This window comes from Vidua macroura, chromosome 3, assembly GCF_024509145.1.
Source record: "Vidua macroura isolate BioBank_ID:100142 chromosome 3, ASM2450914v1, whole genome shotgun sequence".
NCBI classification, from domain to species: domain Eukaryota; kingdom Metazoa; phylum Chordata; class Aves; order Passeriformes; family Viduidae; genus Vidua; species Vidua macroura.
Window position 1 is genome coordinate 29811735 of NC_071573.1, and position 20965 is coordinate 29832699.

Sequence of the window (20965 nt, forward strand, 5' to 3'; positions counted from 1 at the left end):
GCCATCTGTAGATAATCTGTTCTTTTTTTTCTTCTGACCATTTTATACAAGACACTCAAAATGGTATTAATCTTTTGAAAACTATCAGACTTGGACTCTAACCTACAGCTAAAGCATCTTAAAATTTTGTAGCTCAGTCATCTTTGCTGTCTTAGTAATGAAATATGATTATGTCAATTTTCTTAACTCTGTATCCTACAGTGCAATGAGGTTTGTAACAATGGACTTTATTATCCAAAAGCATGTACTTGCTACCGAATTAACTGATCTGAACTACGTTGCTTTCTCTGATCTTGCGGACAATTGATGCTGTAGGAGTTTATGGTTTTCTGCTTAAGATGCCTTCTTTGAATGGCTTAACTAGAAAGGGCTAAGCTTTTTGAATTGCATAATCAACAGAGGGTTTTTATTTCCAAGATTTGTCCTGAGCTTGAATAATACTATGGTTTACTAATACTTTTCTCTTCTAGGCAAAGGAATGACAGACTCTGGATGCTCATTAATAGTGTTATAGTAGGTAGAGTGGATGAGACTGTCAAGTGAGGTGTGGTTTAGGGACATACTGTTTTGTACCAGAGGACTTCAGAAAAAATGTGCCTTGTAATATTATTAGGTAACAGATAAGGTGGATTCTTTCTCAGAACATCTGACCAGCACTCAGGCTGGTTTTGTGAACATTTACAAAATCTAATCTACCAGTAGTGGTTGTATTTTTTTAAAACATCAGGTTGAAGGCCAGATGTTAACAAAGACAATAAATAGACAGATATTTTCAAACTGACACAATAGGGTACTGCTACCCAGGTGTTCTAGCTAGTTATGTGATACTAAATTTACCTAAAGGAGAAGCAGTGTAAGAATATGCTCAAATGATAGGCACTGCAGTAATAGTAAATATGATCTTAGGTTGCCCATGCATATCACTTCAGTGTGTCTGAGCTGGAATTTTGAGTCCCCATCAGGGAGATGAATGATTGTAGACTCTGCCCTTTGCATCAAGGAAAACCACAAACCCATACAGAATACAAACACGTCTTTTTCAGTCTGTGACTCCTGGATTGTTGTGGAAGGTGTAGTATGTATCTAGAACTTTACTTGCACTACAGCTATTACATAAGGTAAGATAAAAGCTAGTTAGAAACTTTTTCAAGCTTTTCTCTAGAAAGTCCTAGCAGCCTCAGTTTCTTCAGTCCTCTGTTTACAATGCTTTGTTGTTTCAGTTGAGAGGATTTTTTTGAAGAAAACTTACATATACATGGAATTTATTTTAACTGTTGAAAGTACTTCCTTCTGCTTAGTTCAGCTAACGATCAAATAAGTGAAAATGAAAGAGCTTTGTACTTGGGTGGTTTTATTAAACTGTGTTAGATGGCTGTGCTCTTGAGCCTCCTCTCTTCCTAAAGCTGGCTGTTTGCAAAGCTGCCCAGCAGAACTGATGGAGAGATGATTCTACATTTCTCTGCTTGACTTGTGCTGAGCATAACTCTGATCTATTACAGAAGAACAGAGAAGTAAGTGCTTCCCAGTAGGCAAATGCAGATTGCATGCGCACATTCTGAACTCCAGTAAGGCTGGCTTTTGGTCTCCCTTCATCTTGTGCTTGTATAATTCAACAAAGTTTGGTTTCCTCATCAGCCAGATGAGCAGTCTCTGCTTGAGGCATTCATTTGTACTAGCATAGCTGTCTGCTCAGCCACAGAGCATGGAACAGGAATGGGCTGCTGAGAGTAAATATCACTTAAGCTACCATTGCTGCCAAGATATCCACACCCGTAATGTGAATTTACTGATCTAAAGCTTACCTGAAGGTGAGTCACAGAGAATTTAGGAATTACAAAAGTGCAAATACATATTAAAGACAGGCCTGCAGGAAGAAAATTCAGAATATCTTTTGGAAGATGTGTCAAAAAGCAGCTTTCTGGATACTGTAACTTATGTCCATCATTTGTGAGGTGATGTTTAAAAGTATGGACCTAATTTGAATGCTAAGCCCATGGTATTACCAAGCTTTTAGGTGAGTGGGAAATACTGGTCTAACAGTGTACTCCTGTTGGAAATTCATCATTTAATAGTTTAAATTACTAATTGGCTATAGAACTTTTAACTGCAGACTTCAACTTGCTTAACTCAACTTTGACTGGAACCCCAAGCAAATTTATTTCAAGGCATTTAGCTTTTCAGGAAGTTCTGGGTTTTACTTCTAAAACACAGTGGAAGGATACTTTTGCAGATTTTTCAAAACCATAATATTAAGTGCTTCAAAAAGGATAAAGCATCTAAATTGCTTCATAGAGTTCTTAGTTTTGAACTTTAGTTAGGTCTCCTTACTTTAACTGATTAATATGAATGTTTTAGTACAGCTTCCATGTTTGAAAAGAGGGGAAAAAGAATTCACCATAAACACCCACACCTGCAAATCCACAAATCTAGACTTTGTTCAGACTTGGTTGATTCACAATAGAATCACAAATCAAGACTTTGTTCAGTCTTGGTTCTGTATAGAATGAAGAACCACTTAGCAAATGTAGAGAGAATCTTTTATTACAATGGATGAACAACTTTCTCTGTAGGATGGAAGTTGTGCATTCAAGTAAGCAAGCAGAAAATAATTCCTTGTTTAGTTTTGGCTTTGTCATATAGGTACAATAAGGAAGAGCTACTGCATGAATTTGCAGCATTAGCGCGTTCCCCTGCGCACTCACTTTCCCCAAAATGTCAAGTATCTTAATGAATGCCTCTTTCAAGAAAGGGGTGTTACCTTAGGTGTACTGTATGTTGGAAACATGCCCTTGGTAGGTTGCAGTTTACTAGCTAACCTGTGGCATCCACTGCTGCTCTTTTCTTTCTCCCTCCTTGTCTCTCTTACTCTGCAACATCTTCCAGTATGTGGGACCCAGTTTACAGTTCTGGGGGACAATATTGACAGTGGTGGTATTGTGCTGTCATAGGGTGGATCAGGGCACATCAGATTATAGCTCTTTCTGTTGATGTGCAGTTAATGATTTGTTTGTTTGCTTATTTTAAAGCAGCTGTGATTTGGTTATCAATGAAAGGTCAGAGTCCAGGTCTAGCTGGTTAGGAGGCAGAGTAAACACTGTTTTTCTGGTACTTCTCTGGCCAGAGTTTGGAAACTTGCAAAGGACTGGATGTTGTAGTAGCTTTGTTTGTTTCGAATGTTAGGATTCCGCTTGAGGAACATTAGTGCTTTGTGAGCAGCATTATTAAGTATGTATTTAATCATTGGAAAAACCAGCATTTGGTGCCTACGCTCTGTAAATAATATGATAGGGTTCTTCAAATTTCTCTAGACTGTGTCATTTTTTTTCTTAATGATCTTATTTTCGAATAGTGAGTTTAGTTCTTTAGCAGTGAGGTACTTATGATGGCTTTGTCCGTTTGGTCTTACCTTCTGAAGAAAATACTGTAAACATGGTCAAATTCAAATGCTTTATTAACCCAGGAATATTTAAGTTTTTATCAATTGAAAACTATCCTACTGTATGGTGCTGATATTTTAGTAGCAAAATAGTTTACTGAACTAACTTAGTCATACTAAAATATTACACATTTAAGTAGTGCAAAGCCTTCAGTAGCCCAAATAAAATGCTCAATACATCTTGTAATTTTGTTAAGCCTTCCTAACAGGAAACATTCAGCTTTATTCTTGTGATGTAATATATGATGATATCTGGACAAGACATTTACATTTGTGTATTGTGAGTGTTTTTGGCACTCAAGTTGTTAGGAGCTGAATATAATTGTTTGTTATCCCAAAGCTGTATCATGAATCTAAATGTCTTTTCATACTCAGAGGAAACATTCCATGCAGCTTATTTGGAGAGGTAAGAGTCACTACTGTGCAAATTAAGTAGAAGTAGTGTCCCTTTGTTGTGCCATATTCAATGGTGGTGGCTATAACTTAAGGTGTTTTTGTGTTTTGGGACACTGAATACTCTATTCCTCACTTCTGAGAAGTGAGATAGTGTACATAGAATTTGTATAAATGCAATCAGATTCTGAGGTAAAATGCTCTTAGCCCAAAATATCTATTTTGGAATCTACTATAAGCAACCTTCTGGCTTAAAGTCATCCTGGTCTAAGGAATACTCTCACATCCTCTGTAGAGTAGAATCTGGGAGAGCTGAAAGGCTCTTGTTTCTGAAAAGCAGAATGCTCATCTTCCAGGGCTGCTTTTGTGAGTTTGCCACTTTTAAAGGCCACTGGCCACAGAAGCACTGAGGCTCCTGAGCACTTGGTGCAAGCACCTTGTAATGCTCCTGGCTGGGGAGGGTGTTCTGAAGGTGGGGGACAGTGCATGGAGGGAGCCATGTCCTGGCCACGTGTTTTGTGTCTGCGTCCTAAAACCTTGTGTGTTGAAGAGCTATTTTAAACAACTTTGTGAATTTGCACCGGGTGTGTTCCATTTTACTCCCTGAAGTTCCTTGATGTGGAGCCAACTTTTTTACTGAAGCTTTTTTACCTTCTGGGGAGGCATTTGCCTTGTAGTTCAATACAATGATTTAGGATACTTTTTCAGAGTTCATTAATGATTTAGTGCATGCTGCTTAAGGTGTAGTTACACAATACTTGGAACAAATATGAATTGGCAGCAGCTCCCAGTTCTGCATTTCTGTTGCTGGCACTTGTCTATCTGACATTTCCTAAGCTGGTTTGTAGACCTCAAGTGACAGGAAATAATTTTTCTGGATTAGTTTGGTTCCTTGAACATTCCATCCTATTGTGGTGTATAAGAAGAGAGAATTCTGGGGAAAACTCAGGGCTTGCAACAGTTGTAGAGCTACGGGCCTGGAACTTACTGAACTCCTCCTTCAAAAGGCGAAAAAGTAGTCCTTTTGAGCAATTTTGTGCCTTTGACACTTTTTAGTAGTTGAAAAGCACTACTGAGTGTTTGGAAGATGCGAGCCATAATGAAATGCTGTCGTAACTCCATTCCTCTGTCAGTGGGCTTAAAGTCAAGGTCAGCAGTAAGTCTGCTTTATCACTCAGCTCATCCAGAGTGCTGTTATCAGTTTAAGATCTTCACTGACACAATAAAACGTCTATTTCCTTCCTGTCCCAGAGAAAGCTGGCTGTTATCCAGAATTTTTCCTATGATAGTTCCTTCTACCAGTGTATTCTTAAAAGAAGTTCTGTAAGATGCAGTGGTTTGTAAGATTAAATATGTAGTCTCTGATCCATTAAGGATTTTGGGTATTTGCATTCTGTTCAAAACAATGGCTAGATGCTGTTGCTGATCCACAATTGTTGGTTATTCACTACTTCTATGTTTTAAGGTGAATTTCTAGTTAATTTTTTAGAAACTATTTTTGAAGAAATGTAATGATTCATATTACAGAGGATCTGAAATACTTTTGCAGTTGAAGCTTATTGCTTTTGTTTTAAACTTTTGTGCATTTTTACATCTAAGGAGGCAGAATAAAGAGCTCACAAATTATACATGCTGCACATGGTGAGTTTAAGTCATGTCAAACACTCAAGGAGTGTGCTGCATCATCTGTGTAGGTGAATAAAATTAAGACAGCACAGTGATGCTAGCAGGCATGCAAAAGCTATTCCTTCTGTTACTGAATTTAGGGACTTGAATGGCAGGTAATAGGCTGATGACTTTTTAAGTACTTGTCAGTGTTGGTGAGGGAAATAGAGAAAAATATTAATTTGATTTGTTGTTAGCATAAATCTTGAATATGGTGTTTAGAGAGTTTACTGAAAGGTCTTTGCACATCCAGGCACAGCTTTAGTTCAAACACTTCTATTTAGGAAAAAGTTGTATTCATGAAAAAATTAATGTACAAATCTGTTGTATGCCATCTGGAGTAGCTAACTACTTCCTTTGTTTCTTTCTAGGAAATACCAAAATAAAGCAGATGTTGTGTCCTGCACTGTTATCTCAAGGTTTTGCAAGTCATTCTGTTACGTGCTTCTTGGCAGCAGGAATGTAAACTAATTCTTTCAGCACTGAACTAGAACCTTGACAAGGTTAAAATTACAGGTAAGAACGAATTCTGCCACTTGGAAATTTATGGGAATATGTCATTCCTTTGACTGTGTTTTTAATGTGCAATTTGTAATTGACCATGGATTTAATGGAAATTTCTGAACAGATTGGGTAAAATGATGTTTTTTTCTTCTTTAAATGTATTTGAATTTTTCTTACTGCTATTTTTAATAGGTAGGAAATATAATTTCAAATACAGCTTCTTTCTGTTAAAATACAAAGCACTGTTAATAAATGGGGACAGGAAAATGTAATTTTTCACCACCTAAAATGTCTGTTGACCAGATTTTGGAGAAGTTATGTCCTCAAACTGAAGACTGTACAGTGTCAGTAAAAGTTCATGAAGTGTTTTACCCACTGTGTGTTGAGATCAGTTTACTGTCTGCATGTGGCTTTTTTCCCTACAAAGTCTGTATTTCCTTAAATGCACTAACAGCAGCAGTGCTACTTAAATTACTTGTTTTAATCAGTTACAGAAAATCTCTAAATTTCCCTGACAAGGTCCCCTGTAGCTTCAGCTTTTGAACCACCTTTTCAAGGGTAAAGGTTGATGTTTTTTTCCAGGTCAATGAAAATGTTTTGGCTGCTGGTTTTCTGTCATTAACTTTACCTGACAATGACTGAGAACTCTTGTCACACTCTGTCACCTTCTTCTGAACTTGTGTATAGGGAACTAAGAGTCAAATGTTCTTCAAATCCTTTTTAAAAAAAGGATAAATACAATGCTGCAAGACCATAGTAATGGAAAAAAATCCCATATCACCACAAATACCTGTGATAGAGATTGCATATTTTGGGTTGTATGTTTCTGAAAAGTTTAGTTCTGTTTTTAAACTGGGACTATTTGTTTTGAAGACTGTCTTTGAAATGAGTTTATTGCATGTGGCTGTCTTCAGAATTATGATCAAACAAAGGTTTTGGAGCCTTGATTACACATTTTAGTGTCTTTGACAGGAAGAGTTGCTTGCCTCTTTTCAGTAGTGGCAGGCAGGAGTCTGGACTGTTGGTCTGAAGCAGTCCTATCTGTCTTGCTCTGAAGTTCAATAATGGATAGGTTGGTTGTGCCAAGGATGTGGTGTTGGTTTTTCTGCTGCTAAAATGAAAGAAGGGTTCCAATGTGGTTTGTTTTGAGATTTTTTGTTAGTGTTGTGTTGATTGAACGTTTGTACTTATTTTGTAGTGATGTAACATGTTGAAAAAAGGCACAACCTTTTATACTGTGTAAGTCACAATTTGAGTGGACCTTTAGCACTCATCCAGCCCAACCCTTGTGTCTGGCTTCCTCAGATTTTTGTGTGACTCAAGAAACCAGCCCTCAATTATGTAAATAAAAGTGTATTGCTTTACTGTGGTTTTGCAGACCTGCTGCAGAACACTTATTCTGGTGTTTCAGACCTGTTTAGGAATAATTCACAGATTAAAAAATAGGTGACTCATTGATGCCCTGTTCTCACAAAAGTGTGTCTGAAAATTTTTGTAAACAGACTTTGCAAAAGGTAAGAAAAGTTGTCTTAAATGCTTAAATTTTGAGCAAGGGAGAACTCCCAGTGACATAATGTGTCATGCTAAGGAGTAAAATTATTCCGTTTGAATACCAGTAGTGTAGTGGATAAATTTTGGTTCTTTTTCTTTAAAATCTGAGGTGCTGATTCTGTAGTAAAAACCTGGCTGCTCTTTGTTAGATTGATGATTGAAAAGGAACAAACTAAATTTAACTCAAAGTACTTGGTCCTTTATTGAATGTAAAGAACCAAAACAGCAGTTTTGCATAGAAATATTTAAAAACTTTATTTGTGAAGGATTACTTTTATGCTAAGTTAATGCTTTGTAGTATCCAAGTGCCACCTGTGCAACTATTTTGAACAGCCCAGTAAAGAAGTGAGAACGTGCTTATTGCCTACAGGAAGTATGAGCAGGTACAGACAAGGAATTTCACCAAATATCATAAGATAGAAGTCTTGTATGGTCAGTAGGAATAGGCAGCAGTACAGTGCAGACTTCCACGTGGTATAATAAAGCCACACTGAGTTGCAGGGTTTGAGTTAAGGACAAAATGTGATTTCAAGGGTAATAAGCCTGGACACGTAATATATGAATTAACCAGGTAAGCCTATTTCACTGAAGTGCCAGTGCACTTCAGTCTAAGAAAATGGTGCAAGAGCATGAATGCTGACTTAGGCTGAGCTGTCTTTACTTCTAAAGACATTAGCTTCCATCCTGTTCCTGGGCAGGTGCTGTTAGCAGTAGTCTGCTTTGCACTGTCTGGGCCCAGTCTTGTTGTATTTGGTGAACCAGCCTGGGTATTTGCCTATTGTATTTCTTTTTGTATAGTTACTCTGTACCCCAGATAAACTGTTTGCAGGTAACAAACGGGATTGAATTTCCCAGTCTTCGTAGTGTTTGGAGGAAGTCTTGGTAAAGAAAACCTGAATATGCTCCCTGAAAACCTAAGATGAGTGACGTTAATTAAGACATTGACAAGAGTAGTCTCTTTCTTACTGAGAATGACACTGCATACTTCTTCAGTTAAGTCCCTAGTAGTGGTACTAATGTGAGCTAAGGGTTGCTGATGATCAGAAGTCATACTGGCAAACACAGAAATCTATGTAGCTAAGAAAAGCACTGCTTTTTTTTTTTTAAGTTTTCATTTGGCCACAGAGCTGTGTGAAGTTGACTTCTGCAACTTGATTAAGAAGGAAGCTGCATGATAAAGGCTCTGTGACTAAAAAATATATCGACCTGGGCACTGATGACCTTGTACTAAGTGCAGTAATTAGAAGGCTAGATGCAGAGTCCATTTTCAAGGTTTCTGTGAAGTCCTTCTTGAATATCTGAGGTATGATCTCTAACTTTGTAGCTATTGAGCTGCATTCCAGAAAAATAAGAAGCCTCAGCATAAAGTTTGCAATTTGCTCATGGGAGACAGATAGTTGCCACATAGGCTAAGCTGGAAAATCTGTAGTTAAGTAGCATCATCCATATTTTAGTAAAGTGCAAGAAAGCAGACTATAAAATTAATCTCTGAAAGGACCACAAGCATGTTTTTTCTCGTGTTAACATAGCTAGAAAGGTTATAGCCCTTAACCTAGCTCCTTGTGCTCCTTTCTATTTCTTTGTCTTTTCTGTTGAAGGTTACAGCCTCCTTGGATCTGCTGTCTAAGCTGCTGGCTTCCAAACCCACTGCAGTCAAAGTCACAAAGTTTCAAAATACTAAAGCTAACTTTGCACTTCTTCAGTGAAACAGTTCAAAGAGTAAGGGCAAAAATATCTCAGCCAGCAGTTCTGAAAGAAAAGAAATTGCTGGCACAATGTAGTGGTGAATAGCTGAGACAGAGCAGAATCGTTAATGTTTTCAGGTACTGCTACTGACATTGAAAATAGGTGTGAATATACAGCACTAAATTATGCCTGTGATTGTTTTGTACCTCTAGACCAATTCAAAATAGCTGAAGTTCATTCTGAAATCTTCATCTCCTTTGTAACTTGCTGGTTTAAAGTAATGTGGTTGGGGAATGTTGTGTTTTGTTTATCTTTGTTATTTGTTCTTTTCCACAACTGTTGTAACCATGTTGTGCTGAATTTAATTTAAAAATTACGCTTGTAGCTCCTAGGCATGTATGCTACCTGGTAGTAGGGCTGACTTGCAAAATTTTTTTGAATTCCTGGTTTAGAAGTCTCTTTGGCTTCTTTCACAGTATCCTGGCAGTAAGAGTTTTTGGTAGGAGACTCTGTATTGGCATCTTATGTTGATACTTATTTTCTTTCTGTCAGTATCTTTGGTCAGCTGACATCCTTCCTAAAGCCAACACCCATGGCCACAGATTACCTAAAACTAAACCCAAATCCTCCAAATAAAACCCAGGAATAGTAATAACTGTTCTTCTGTGTAGTTCATTTTTAAGTGAAAATAAAATATTCAGATCTCATTCTTAGGTTGCAATAATTTGTTTGGCAGTATTTGTGGCTACATAGTTAGAGTAGCTGTTACAGCCCATCTCCAATAATTGTTGGCCTAATGTAAATTCATGTGGTGCCAGTATTTTTGAGGTCAGTAAGTTAGAAGCAAGACCAAGGTTTTTAGGATCAAAAAAATCAAAACTATCTGCAGTGTGTGTAGACAGATGTACTGCATAAAGTCTATATGTGCACATAACACACACCAGAGAGAGACTGCAGGATGGATACAGAGGAGCTTTCTACCAAGACTAAACTTTGATTTTTTTTTTTTTTTTTTTTTTTTTTTTTTTTTTTTTTTTTTTTTTTTTTTTTTACTTATTTTGAAATTGTTTGTCATGGATACTTTGATTATTTATTTGTCATTTACATCTTTAATATCTAGTGCAGCATCTTTTCTTTTGAAATGTCATTCTTTTTTTATAGTGGAGCACATGTGCTTTGTAACAGGAAACTCTGGCACTGTTTCTTTTCCACGGCACTGACTTATTAGAAATGACTAGCCTGTTGAGTGAATCCTTCTGAGGAGCAGACATTTTACAGTACACTTTTATGACCTAAGCCCAAAAGATTTATGTTGGACCATTCTCATATTATGAAGATACAGTCTTTGGGACTGTTAGCCATCAAGGTGGTATTAGTTTAGTTCTGATGTTTTTTATGAGACTGACATGTGATGTGAAAATTATTTTATAGTATCTGCAAGAACTTTGATTATGGCTTTTAGACCTTAGTAATCTAATTATGTGTTGGTTGCTGTCATGGTTTAACCCTAGCCAGCAACTAAGCACTGCACAGCTGCTTGTTCACTCCATCTCCTCCCTCCCCAGTGAGATGGGAAAGAGAATCATAAAAATCAGAAAATTAATGGATTGAGACACAGGCTTTTTAATGGGACAGGGAAGGAAGAAAAAGAATTCAAATATGCAGAACAAGTGATTCACAATTCAATTGCTTACCACCTGCCAACCAATGTGAGCAGTAGCCCCTGGCCAGCTTTCACCCCACTTTATATACAGCTGTCATGGCTGTGTCTCCTCCCAACTACTTGTGCCACTCTGGCCTTCTCCATTGGCAGGATATGAGAAGCAAGAAAGTCCTTGACTTAGTACAAACACTACATAACACAATGATATTTTTAGTTGTTACTATCAGCTTTATTCTCATACTGTATCCAAACCACAGCTCTATACAAGCTATGAGGAAGACAGTTAATTAACTCTATCCCACCTGAAAGCAGGGCTATATCCGTTTGCATCCTACCAGGTCCCACACTTTCCAATACACCCAAGTAATCACTGTCACCTTTCCTGTATTTTGATATATACTGTATGGGCCATCCCTTCAAAATGTTTGTTGAGTTTTAAGTCCATGACTTTTGTTTTCTTCTGCTGTAGTAGTCCTTCAGGGCAGGAGAGAGTGTGTGTAGTGTTGGATTGTTTTATGCTGAAGCCAGCACTAGTTCCATCACTGCTATGCATGTCTGGTTCTATCATCAAAATTCCATTCTTCATTTGGCTGGGTAATTCTATTACAATACCCTTGATATGGCATTTAACAACCATAGAAATTATGACCTACAATATTTTATAGAAAACAACATAATACAGTTCAAATCATACGCTGTTCCTACCCAGAATCAAGTCCCCTTGAGGTATACATCGGACTTCCCATCCTTCTGTGTTACCCACCAAGTGCATCCAGTTGCGTGAACAAATGCGGTCCTGTGGGTGATCGCTGGATCTCCTGTTCATGTTATTTACCTTTTTTATTCTATGGCAAAACCAGTTTTCAGAAGGATTTGAACTACTTTTCCCTCTCTCAAAAACTTCTGTTATTGTATTGCCTCATACAATATTGCCATCAATGTATTAAGTGTTCTAGAGCTTTGCTTTGTTTCAGTACTGTTTAGATCAGTCCATGGCTAATAGTAGGTCTGTATTTCCACCTCTGAAGCAGTCCATTCCAGAGGTACTGGATAGGTCTGCACTGTATTGCCAGTGGCTTGAGAAAACTGCACTAGCAGTATCAGTTGTGGCATACTGCTTGGCTGCCTCTGACTCCAGTTGGTATTGAAGTTCCAGCAGGTCTGGCACAGCTGGATGTTGGAGGTGGCATGGCTTTGTTCAGGCCATGACAGTGTACTGTTAGTCTGCACTGGCCATATGGGACTGTTAGTGAGTGATTTCTGCTGATCACTCCTTGGCTCTCCATATGACAAATCAACTTACGGATGGTGTCAGGGTGTCTTGGTTGGTGTGGTTCTGCTCACTGGAGTATCCCCTGTGCCCATCATTTTCCCATCACATCCAGAGGCCTTTTTTTCCCTCAGGGAACTGTACAGTCCTGAGCATGGCTTAGTAGGCCTGGGCCAGGCCACAGCACATTGCCATGGGTTTTCCCTCTCTGGAATTTCCAGGGTGGCAGCACAGTTTCTCCAAATATTTAACTAGTCTTTTGCACTTGTTCAAGGCTGAAGTTCCAAAGCACTGGAGGTGGCCACTGTCCTAGGCACTTACATATAGTATCTCGCACACCCTGCCACTTAGCACTATCCAGCCTCAGGGCAGATCCCTGTGGGTGGCATCTGAAAGAATTGTTGATCCTAAAACAAGACCTTGAACACATTCAGAAGACACAGCAATAGGAATGCTGGTTTGAACATCCAAGGATATTAAAAATTCCCAAATGCTGTTTTAATTGGCCTAGAGGAGAAAGGGAAGATGAAGAGAGGTAGGTATCAGTCTCCCTCACGGATTGAATCTCTGAGAAGAGGTAAAAGTTGTAATTATTAGTAGTTTCCTATAGATGGCTCCCAAAGTATGGAGATGTGGGCAGTGCTGAGTACAAATACCAGATCAGTTTCACAAGCGGCAATTCTGTCATATTATGAGACAGTGTTACAGAGAGCAACAACATAACCTGAGCCCAGTTCCCATGGGTGACAAACAGCACAGAGGGCAATATATACAAGTAAACTTTTATAATGCAACTTTATGAACAAGAACACCACACCAACTTGGAGAGCAAATACATCACCACTGTGACCAGTGACTAATATAATGAGTTCTTACAAGAAATTTCTTCTGATACATTCTAGTCAGATTTGTCATTATCTCAACCCATCGTGCCCTGTTTTGGGCACAAAAATGTTTGTCATGGTTTAACCCCATCCAGCCACATAGCTGCTCACTCACAGTCAGATGGAGGAGAGAATCAGAAGAATAAAAGTGAGAAAACTTGTGATAAAGACAGTTTAAAGGGACAGAAAAGGAAGAAAATTATAATAATGAAAGAATTAAAAAGAAATGAGGCACAATGCAGTTGCTCGTCACTCGCTGACCAATGTGCAGCCAGTTCCCAAGTGGTAGCCCTGGCCAAATTTCCTCCCAGTTTATATATTAAGCATGATGTCATATAGTATGGAATATCCCTTTGGCTAGTTTGGGCCAGCTGTCCTGGCTGTGTCCCTCACGACTTCTTGTGCCCCTCCCGCCTCCGGGCAGGGTATGAGAACTCTCAAGACCTTGACTTAGTATAGCTAACAATACTTAGCAACAGCTAAAAACCTCTGTGTGTTATCAGCATGATTCTCATACTGTATCCAAACCACAACTCTGAACCAGCTACTAGGAAGACAATTAACTCTATCCCAGCTCAAGTCAGGACAGCTCTGGCCTTTATGACAGTCATTAAGTAAATATTTCTGCCTGTTAAATATAAATCTAAATTGAAAGGAGCATGCTTTTCACTTAAACCTGTGCATAATAATTTTAAGGCTCTTTCCTATATGGCTGATCTAATACCAAAGAGTCTTCACTGTGTAGCTGGGGCAGAAAGGATATTGATCATGAATTTTTATTGCATGTCAGAGGACATGACTTTTGCCTTCATTCCTCTGTACCTCAAAAGATTGGTGTCTTTGGTTTCCTGAGTCTAAATTGTTGCCTGTGTGTGAGATAAGGACCTCACGTAGGATTTTACTCTGGTAGAAAACATTAGAGAAAAATACAGATTGGAATTTCAGAGAAGTAAGCCTTGGTGAGATTTTTGCTCTGAGATGTCAGCTTTTGTTGGAGACTTGTTGCCCTGAACTCTCTTGGAAATGACTCAATGATCGATGTAAGACTAGAGATGAACCATGTGCACTAGAGAGATAGTTAGAGCCTCTGCTTTGGTAGTGTATTGCTCAGATGCAACTTTTGCATTGCCAGAGAGGGGCAGAGGCCAGTAATTTCTTCCTATAATTTCTCCTCTGTAAAGGCATTCCAGAAGCCTTTGAGCCTTGGTGATTATTAGTCCTGCCAGGCAATCGATTTTCTTTTAAAATTTGATTATTGTTGTTTTCTTTTTTTCCCCGACCTTTTCCAGGGTTGGAAAGGCTACAAGAAGAGAATCCTAGGGTTTTATTTGTGGTCTGAGTGTTCATATGGTGTTTTAAAGAATGGTCTGTGGAGTATGGGCATGAACTAAGGCCTTCTCCATTTCCAAGAAAATTTTAGGAATTACAGTAAGCATGGTCTTCCTGATCTTGAAAGTTTCAACTAATTATTTTATGTGGGGTAGATATTTTCACCACAAGGAAATTAATATTTTATCAAACCAATCTGTTACTCAATTAAATTTCATACAAAAATGAGATCTTTGGAAAATAAATCTCAAGACTAAAGGGTACTGAATTTTTAAGTTTATGCTGATTAAAGCCATGACTAAATTACTGGTTTGCAGGTAGGTGCTTCATCTGTTCTTCTGCTGACTGTGTTTTATCTTGAGAGTAGATCTTTCTCTACAAAGATGTTAGGGGCCTAATGCCTGAACTCCCTCAAGAAATGTTGAGATGGTTTGACTAAGAGGAAGTACAATGGAATCTTCATTAAAAACTTGAGCAGTGGAAGGGTGTACATGCTTAAAATCCATGATACGAGTGAGTGCTCAGTTAGCCCAAGGGCAGGCCTTAAGAGTGGATAGATCCTGGTAGGCTGTACCAGTGTTCTGATGGTAACCGCAGGAGTGTAATCAAGTCATGTACCCGGAATAAAGTCACCTTGTCCCTCTATACAGCCCGGCTGATGACTGTCGAGGAATGAGCTTTGCCAAAGAGAGCCCAGGGGTGGGTCCTGATGGAGAACCAGGACAATGTGTTGAACATTAGAGAGCAATGTGTCTGAAGGGAGAAAAGTTTGGCACCTATTAGCAAAGGTGTATCCAGTATTCTGGGAGAAGTGATGGTTTTTCTCTATTTGGAGCTCATGAGGCTGCATCGGGAGTACAGTGTGGACTGCTCACCTCCCAGTACAAGAAAGGCACAGACATGGAGAAGCACTCTGTTACTGAGGGGCCAGAGCCTGTCATGTGTGAGGAGGGGGAGATAGGAGTTTCTTCAGTGTGGAGGAGGAAAGGCCAAGCTGACTTCCAACACTGTTGTGGGAGGGATAGAGAAGGTAATGCTGTGTTCCTCCAGGAGATGTGTGATGAAAGCCTATGAAACAAAGGGCGCAAGTTGATTCCCAGGCTAACTGATAGCAAGTCAATCTCTGCATCCTTTGTTTGCAATATTAAATGGAATATTTAGAATATTAAGAACATAATCTTGAGTATTGTGGTTTTCTTATTTTCCAGTTTGTTATAAGTTGTACAAAAGTGAACCTACTTATGAAGCAAGTAAAACTAAGGTGTGACACGTGCCTTGGGTGTTTTGGTTTTTTTGTGTTTTATTTTACAGCTATAAAACACAGCACACTACTGAGCTCACAGGCCATTGCAATTACATAGGTTTTGATCTTTTTTGTCACTCAGTCACATGATTTCTTCTACATTTTCGATTTTAAGAATGCAAGGACATACTTAACACAATTAAAGGAATTTCATAGAAGGTATGAAGTATTGGAAGGTATCTGTCATTTTGGCAGCCTTTCAGTCCTGTATGACAATTTTACTGGTAAGAATGTTTTGTTTGCTTTTAAAATAGTTTTATATTGTGTGTAATTTGTGAATAAGTGATTGTGAGATACTAGAATCCTTTCACGAGTCTCTTTTACTGATGTTAGTTGCACTGTTAAACTATGTGGAACTTGTTCAGCTCTTAACAGAGAACATTGGTTGCTGAGAACTCTGTTTTGTGGTGGTATGTTGCACTGTCTTGCTTACCCTCTGACACAGATTAATTTTGTTTGTTTTCAAAGCAAAATCAGATGTTTTGAGAGAAGGGGTTGTGCATAGTTTTGACTACAATATTGCAGAGATGGATACACTTTGTGTATCCTTTCCATCGATTCACAGTGTTCCAAAAAACTGCTTAGCAAGCTGTTGGGATCTTCAGCACTGCATGGAGATCATTGTAGTCGAGAGGTAGTGTGAAGTTTGGTTTATCTGTGTATAGTCCACTGTATACTTGTTTAGATGAGGGGAATGGCAGAAGTAAGTGTTAATTAATCTCCTCCTGGCCTGGCAACAAATTCTTAAACTGCAACTAGATTATCATGACTCTGTAGGTGGGGATTACTGTGTCAGAGACGAGTGATTGCTCAGGATCAATCATGGCAGAATTCTTGCCAATTCTTTTAGGATGAAATTTGCTGTAATTTTCACATCTAAGGATTTCATAGGATGATGACTTTTAGCATCATCTGAAGTTGTGATATCTGAGTTTCTGAGATCTGTGGATTAAAGAATGTATTCTCTACTGACTTTGTAAAGGGCAAGGTAATTTTTCAGGTGTACGTAGGACACTTGAGTCCAGTACAGGAGAGGAAATCAGAAGTCTTCTAAAGCTTCAACATAGATTATTCACATCTTACCTGTGAGTTTGCATTCTAGAGATGGTCTCTAAATATTGAAGAACTTCCCTTAGCTCATATCTCTTGTAATTGAATAAACTTTAACATCAAGATCTTTGATCTTAAAATCCTGTGTAAGTACATTGAAAGTCTTTCAGGGATGGCTGAGAGTTGAGGTTGTTCAGCCTGGAGAAGTCTGGAGAGATCTTATAGAGGCCTTTAAGTACCTAAAGATAGCGTGCAATAAGGCTGGAGACTGTTGGACAAGCGTAGTGATAGGACAAGGGAAATGACTTCAAACTGTAAGAGGATAGGTTTGGATTTGAGGTAAGAAAGAAATTCCTTACTGTGAGGGTGAGACATTGGAAGATGTTGCCCAGAGAAGCTGTGCATGCCCCATCCCTGGAAGTGTTCAAGGCCCGGTTGGATGGAGCCTTGTGCAGTCTGGTCTAGTGGAAGGTGTCCCTGCCCATGGTGAGGGGGGGTTAGAAGAAGATGATCTTTAAAGTTTTTTCCAGTCCAAACCATTCTATGATTCTATAGTAAATATTGAAGTGTTGTTTTGTGAAGGATTAAATATAATTTGGTAAAAGATACCTGTGAGAGGTTTTGTTGTATTTAAGTGGGAATTACTGCCTTGGTTCCTTGGCAGATGGTCTGTGTTTCCCTATGGTCACTTTTGCCATGCCTTACAAGAATACAGAAATAGCATGGTATGTGCAAAGCTAGCAATACCAGTCCGTTCTGAGTCATGGACATGAATTGATTTTCTTCATGCCACAGTAAAACTGGAAAGAAAGTAGGAGTGATATAGTTGTTGTTTTTCCATCATAAATTTGTCTCCACAGAGGATGACAAAATCAGCTGGGCTGCAAAGGTATGTGAACTCCTCTGCCTTCATATGTTTGAGGTTGTTTAATTTTTATGAAGTAGCTTTTCAAAAAAGCATCCCAACAAAAAAATATTAAAAATGGATACAGAGGTTTGTAAATTCACACTTTATTCATGTCATGTATTAATTCTTTTTTTCCTCCAATATAGTTGTTGACTGCATGTGTGCATGCTTTATCACTTGTTTTATAAAGAAGAAACACAGGAAATGAACAACAAAGCTTACATGGAATGGTGGTTTTATAAATAAGACTTCTTCTCTCTGTTTTCCAGATTCAATATTGCATAAACATGGGTGCATTTTTGGATAAACCAAAAACTGAAAAACATAATGCTCATGGTGCAGGGAATGGCTTGCGTTACGGCCTCAGCAGTATGCAGGGATGGAGAGTGGAAATGGAAGATGCTCACACAGCTGTTGTAGGTATTCCCCATGGCTTAGAGGACTGGTCCTTTTTTGCTGTCTATGATGGTCACGCGGGATCTCGTGTTGCAAATTACTGCTCCACACACTTATTAGAACACATCACTAACAATGAAGACTTTAGGGCGACAGAAAAACCTGGATCTGCTCTTGAACCTTCAGTGGAAAATGTCAAGAGTGGAATCAGAACTGGCTTTCTGAAAATTGATGAGTATATGCGCAATTTTGCAGACCTCAGAAATGGCATGGACAGAAGTGGCTCAACAGCAGTGGGAGTTATGATTTCACCTGAGCATGTGTACTTTATCAACTGTGGTGATTCACGTGCTGTTCTCTATAGGAATGGACAAGTCTGTTTTTCAACACAGGATCACAAACCTTGCAACCCAAGGGAGAAAGAGCGGATCCAGAATGCAGGAGGCAGTGTAATGATTCAGCGTGTTAATGGTTCATTGGCAGTTTCTCGAGCCCTGGGGGACTATGACTACAAATGTGTTGATGGTAAAGGCCCTACAGAACAACTTGTTTCTCCAGAGCCTGAGGTGTGTGAAATTTTAAGGGCAGAAGAAGATGAGTTTATCATCCTGGCTTGTGATGGCATCTGGGATGTAATGAGCAATGAAGAGCTCTGTGAATATATAAAGTCTAGACTTGAAGTATCAGATGACCTGGAAACAGTGTGCAATTGGGTAGTGGACACTTGTTTACATAAGGTATGTAAGTATTTTCTCCAAACAGCTGTCTAAAATTATCTTCTGGTTAGATGGGTACAGTGTTCACAGCTGTTCCTGGCCTACTGTTCCCCTTCTCCAGCTTCTTTTCCTCAAAGTTCTGTGCCCATTTGACTGTATAGAAGAATATACAGCCTCACCCTATATGCTTAACAAGGTGATAGCAATTGCAAAAATAAAGGCTGGTTTTTTTTTCCCAAGTAATGCTTGCATATAGTTCCAGCTCTAAATGTTGATTCTAAATATAAAATTTGTAAAATTAGTCTATTCTGAGCAAGGTACTTTGTGGGTTTTTTCGTTCTTTGAAGTTGGGTAGTGTTTGTATCCTTTGCGGTGTTGGCACCATCTCCTCTTCAAGGTGGTGTTTGTCTGTCACCTGTGCCCTCAGCTCTTTGTAGCTTAGATGGAGTAACACCACCTTTGCATCTGAGCTTGCTTCCACTCCTGAAATTTAGTTTGTTTGAAGCAACTACTGGTTGGTCTGCATATGTTTAATAGCTATTCCATTTCCAACGTTCCATGAAAAGTGCAACTCCTGCTAGTACAAACTGAGTTCCTTTGTTAGGCCACAAACTAACATGCAATTTTGAGGAAAATACTAAAATTCACAATTATAACTCTGAAGGGTAAGTTGTATGTTTTTTTCCAGAAATAGGGTTGTATTCCAGCATACGTGTACAGTGTATGATTGGTTTAAATGCCATTTAAATTGGTTTAAATTGCTTTTCTGACCAAGAACTCAACCAGCCTTGTTAAAGAATGGTCACTCTCAGATACTTTCAGTAAAACTGAGTGCTGACCACATGTTTATTTTCCAAAGTCAGATCCTGCATCTCGGTAACAGCCAGGCTGTGGCTTGTAGCACATAATACTAAGTGATAGGTGTCCTCATACGCTTGGTACAAAAGGGAATATAGGCTAACTCCTAAGCAGTATTTCTAAAGGAATTAATTCTAATGTCAAATTCATAATTGCTTCAGGAGAAGGATTTGTTGTGATAGATGATTAGAACGATCCAATAGCTTGGGTTTACACAGCAACAGTATGCAGTAACTAATAGCAGTTGATATTCTACGTGAAAAAAAAGTGAAGTTAAGATTTGATTTTCAAACCAGTAGTTTAAATTATGATTCTGCTGGATCCCCTTGTAAGAGACTTAGAATTGTCATTTTAAATTTGGCTGTGAATTACAATTTTGAAAATTAAATATGAGCAGGAAAATGGTGTCAGTGTGCTAGTAAAGAACTGACATTAAAATTAGTATCTAAAAAAGCCATGGGGTGATATTTCTGAGCACATGATAGTCTGTGTGGTTAGCTTGGCCATACGAAACATTTATATTTTATACTTGCTTCAAGGTACTGTGTGACACAGGTGCATTCTGATAAACAGACTTGTAATGCGTGTAATGGCTTACATGAATACCCTGCAACTAAAGCAAATTAGTTGCTTGAGCTAAGCTATTCTAATAGTCTAGGAGAGTATTCTGCATTTCATTTTGCAACAGGAGTTGTTTTACAGTTTGGCTTAAGGTAACATTACATAACTGTCTAATTTCTAACCTGTTTTATTGATACTATTTTAAGTGGTTGACATGTAGGTAAGTCCATTAATTATGTAGACTTCAATACTAAGAATATACAGTCAAAATCAGTGAAATTAATTCTAGTGGGAGGTGTGGTTGGGACACTGAGAGGTTCTTTACTGATGAAAACACAAGATTTTTTCAGGGTTTCCTTTTTTTCCCCAGGTTTATCTGTAGTACTGTATCTGGAAGAAGTACAAATGTGATTAGAGCAGAAAGATGAAGAATAAGACTAAAGATACTAACTTCTCTTTTTTGTCACACAGGGGAGTCGTGATAACATGAGTATTGTATTAGTTTGTTTTTCAAATGCTCCTAAGGTCTCAGAGGAGGCAGTGAAAAAAGATGCTGAGTTGGATAAGTACTTGGAATCACGGGTTGAAGGTAAGAAATCAGTTTGATTGTGACAGTGAGCACAGTAGTGTCATAACTATCTTGAGCATGAAAACAAAAGCCATGAAAGACATTATGCCACTTTTATGTTGGGTTAAATTCAGGCCTGGTTATAACTCTGAACTTTTGTATGTCAGGAAGAATGTTTTAGGCCATGTGCTTAGTCTATCCTGGTATTTTGCAAACATTTTCTTA

At 38.5% G+C, this 20965-nt stretch overlaps 1 protein-coding gene across 4 annotated transcripts in view; it reads left to right on the forward strand.

Annotated features, from left to right (window-relative positions):
- The window catches only part of PPM1B (protein phosphatase, Mg2+/Mn2+ dependent 1B), a 57203-nt gene that overhangs the window by 19092 nt on the left and 17146 nt on the right, over positions 1-20965 (forward strand). The window contains exons 2-5 of one of the 4 annotated variants that reach the window (XM_053973351.1): positions 5866-6010; positions 15693-15843; positions 17911-18774; positions 20644-20761. In XM_053973351.1, the coding sequence (XP_053829326.1) occupies positions 17929-18774; positions 20644-20761 (964 nt within the window). In that variant the 5' untranslated portion in view covers positions 5866-6010; positions 15693-15843; positions 17911-17928. Of the gene's footprint in view, positions 1-5865; positions 6011-15692; positions 15844-15870; positions 15909-17910; positions 18775-20643; positions 20762-20965 lie in introns of those variants that run through there. The other 3 variants (XM_053973350.1, XM_053973349.1, XM_053973352.1) reach the window with 3 other exon arrangements.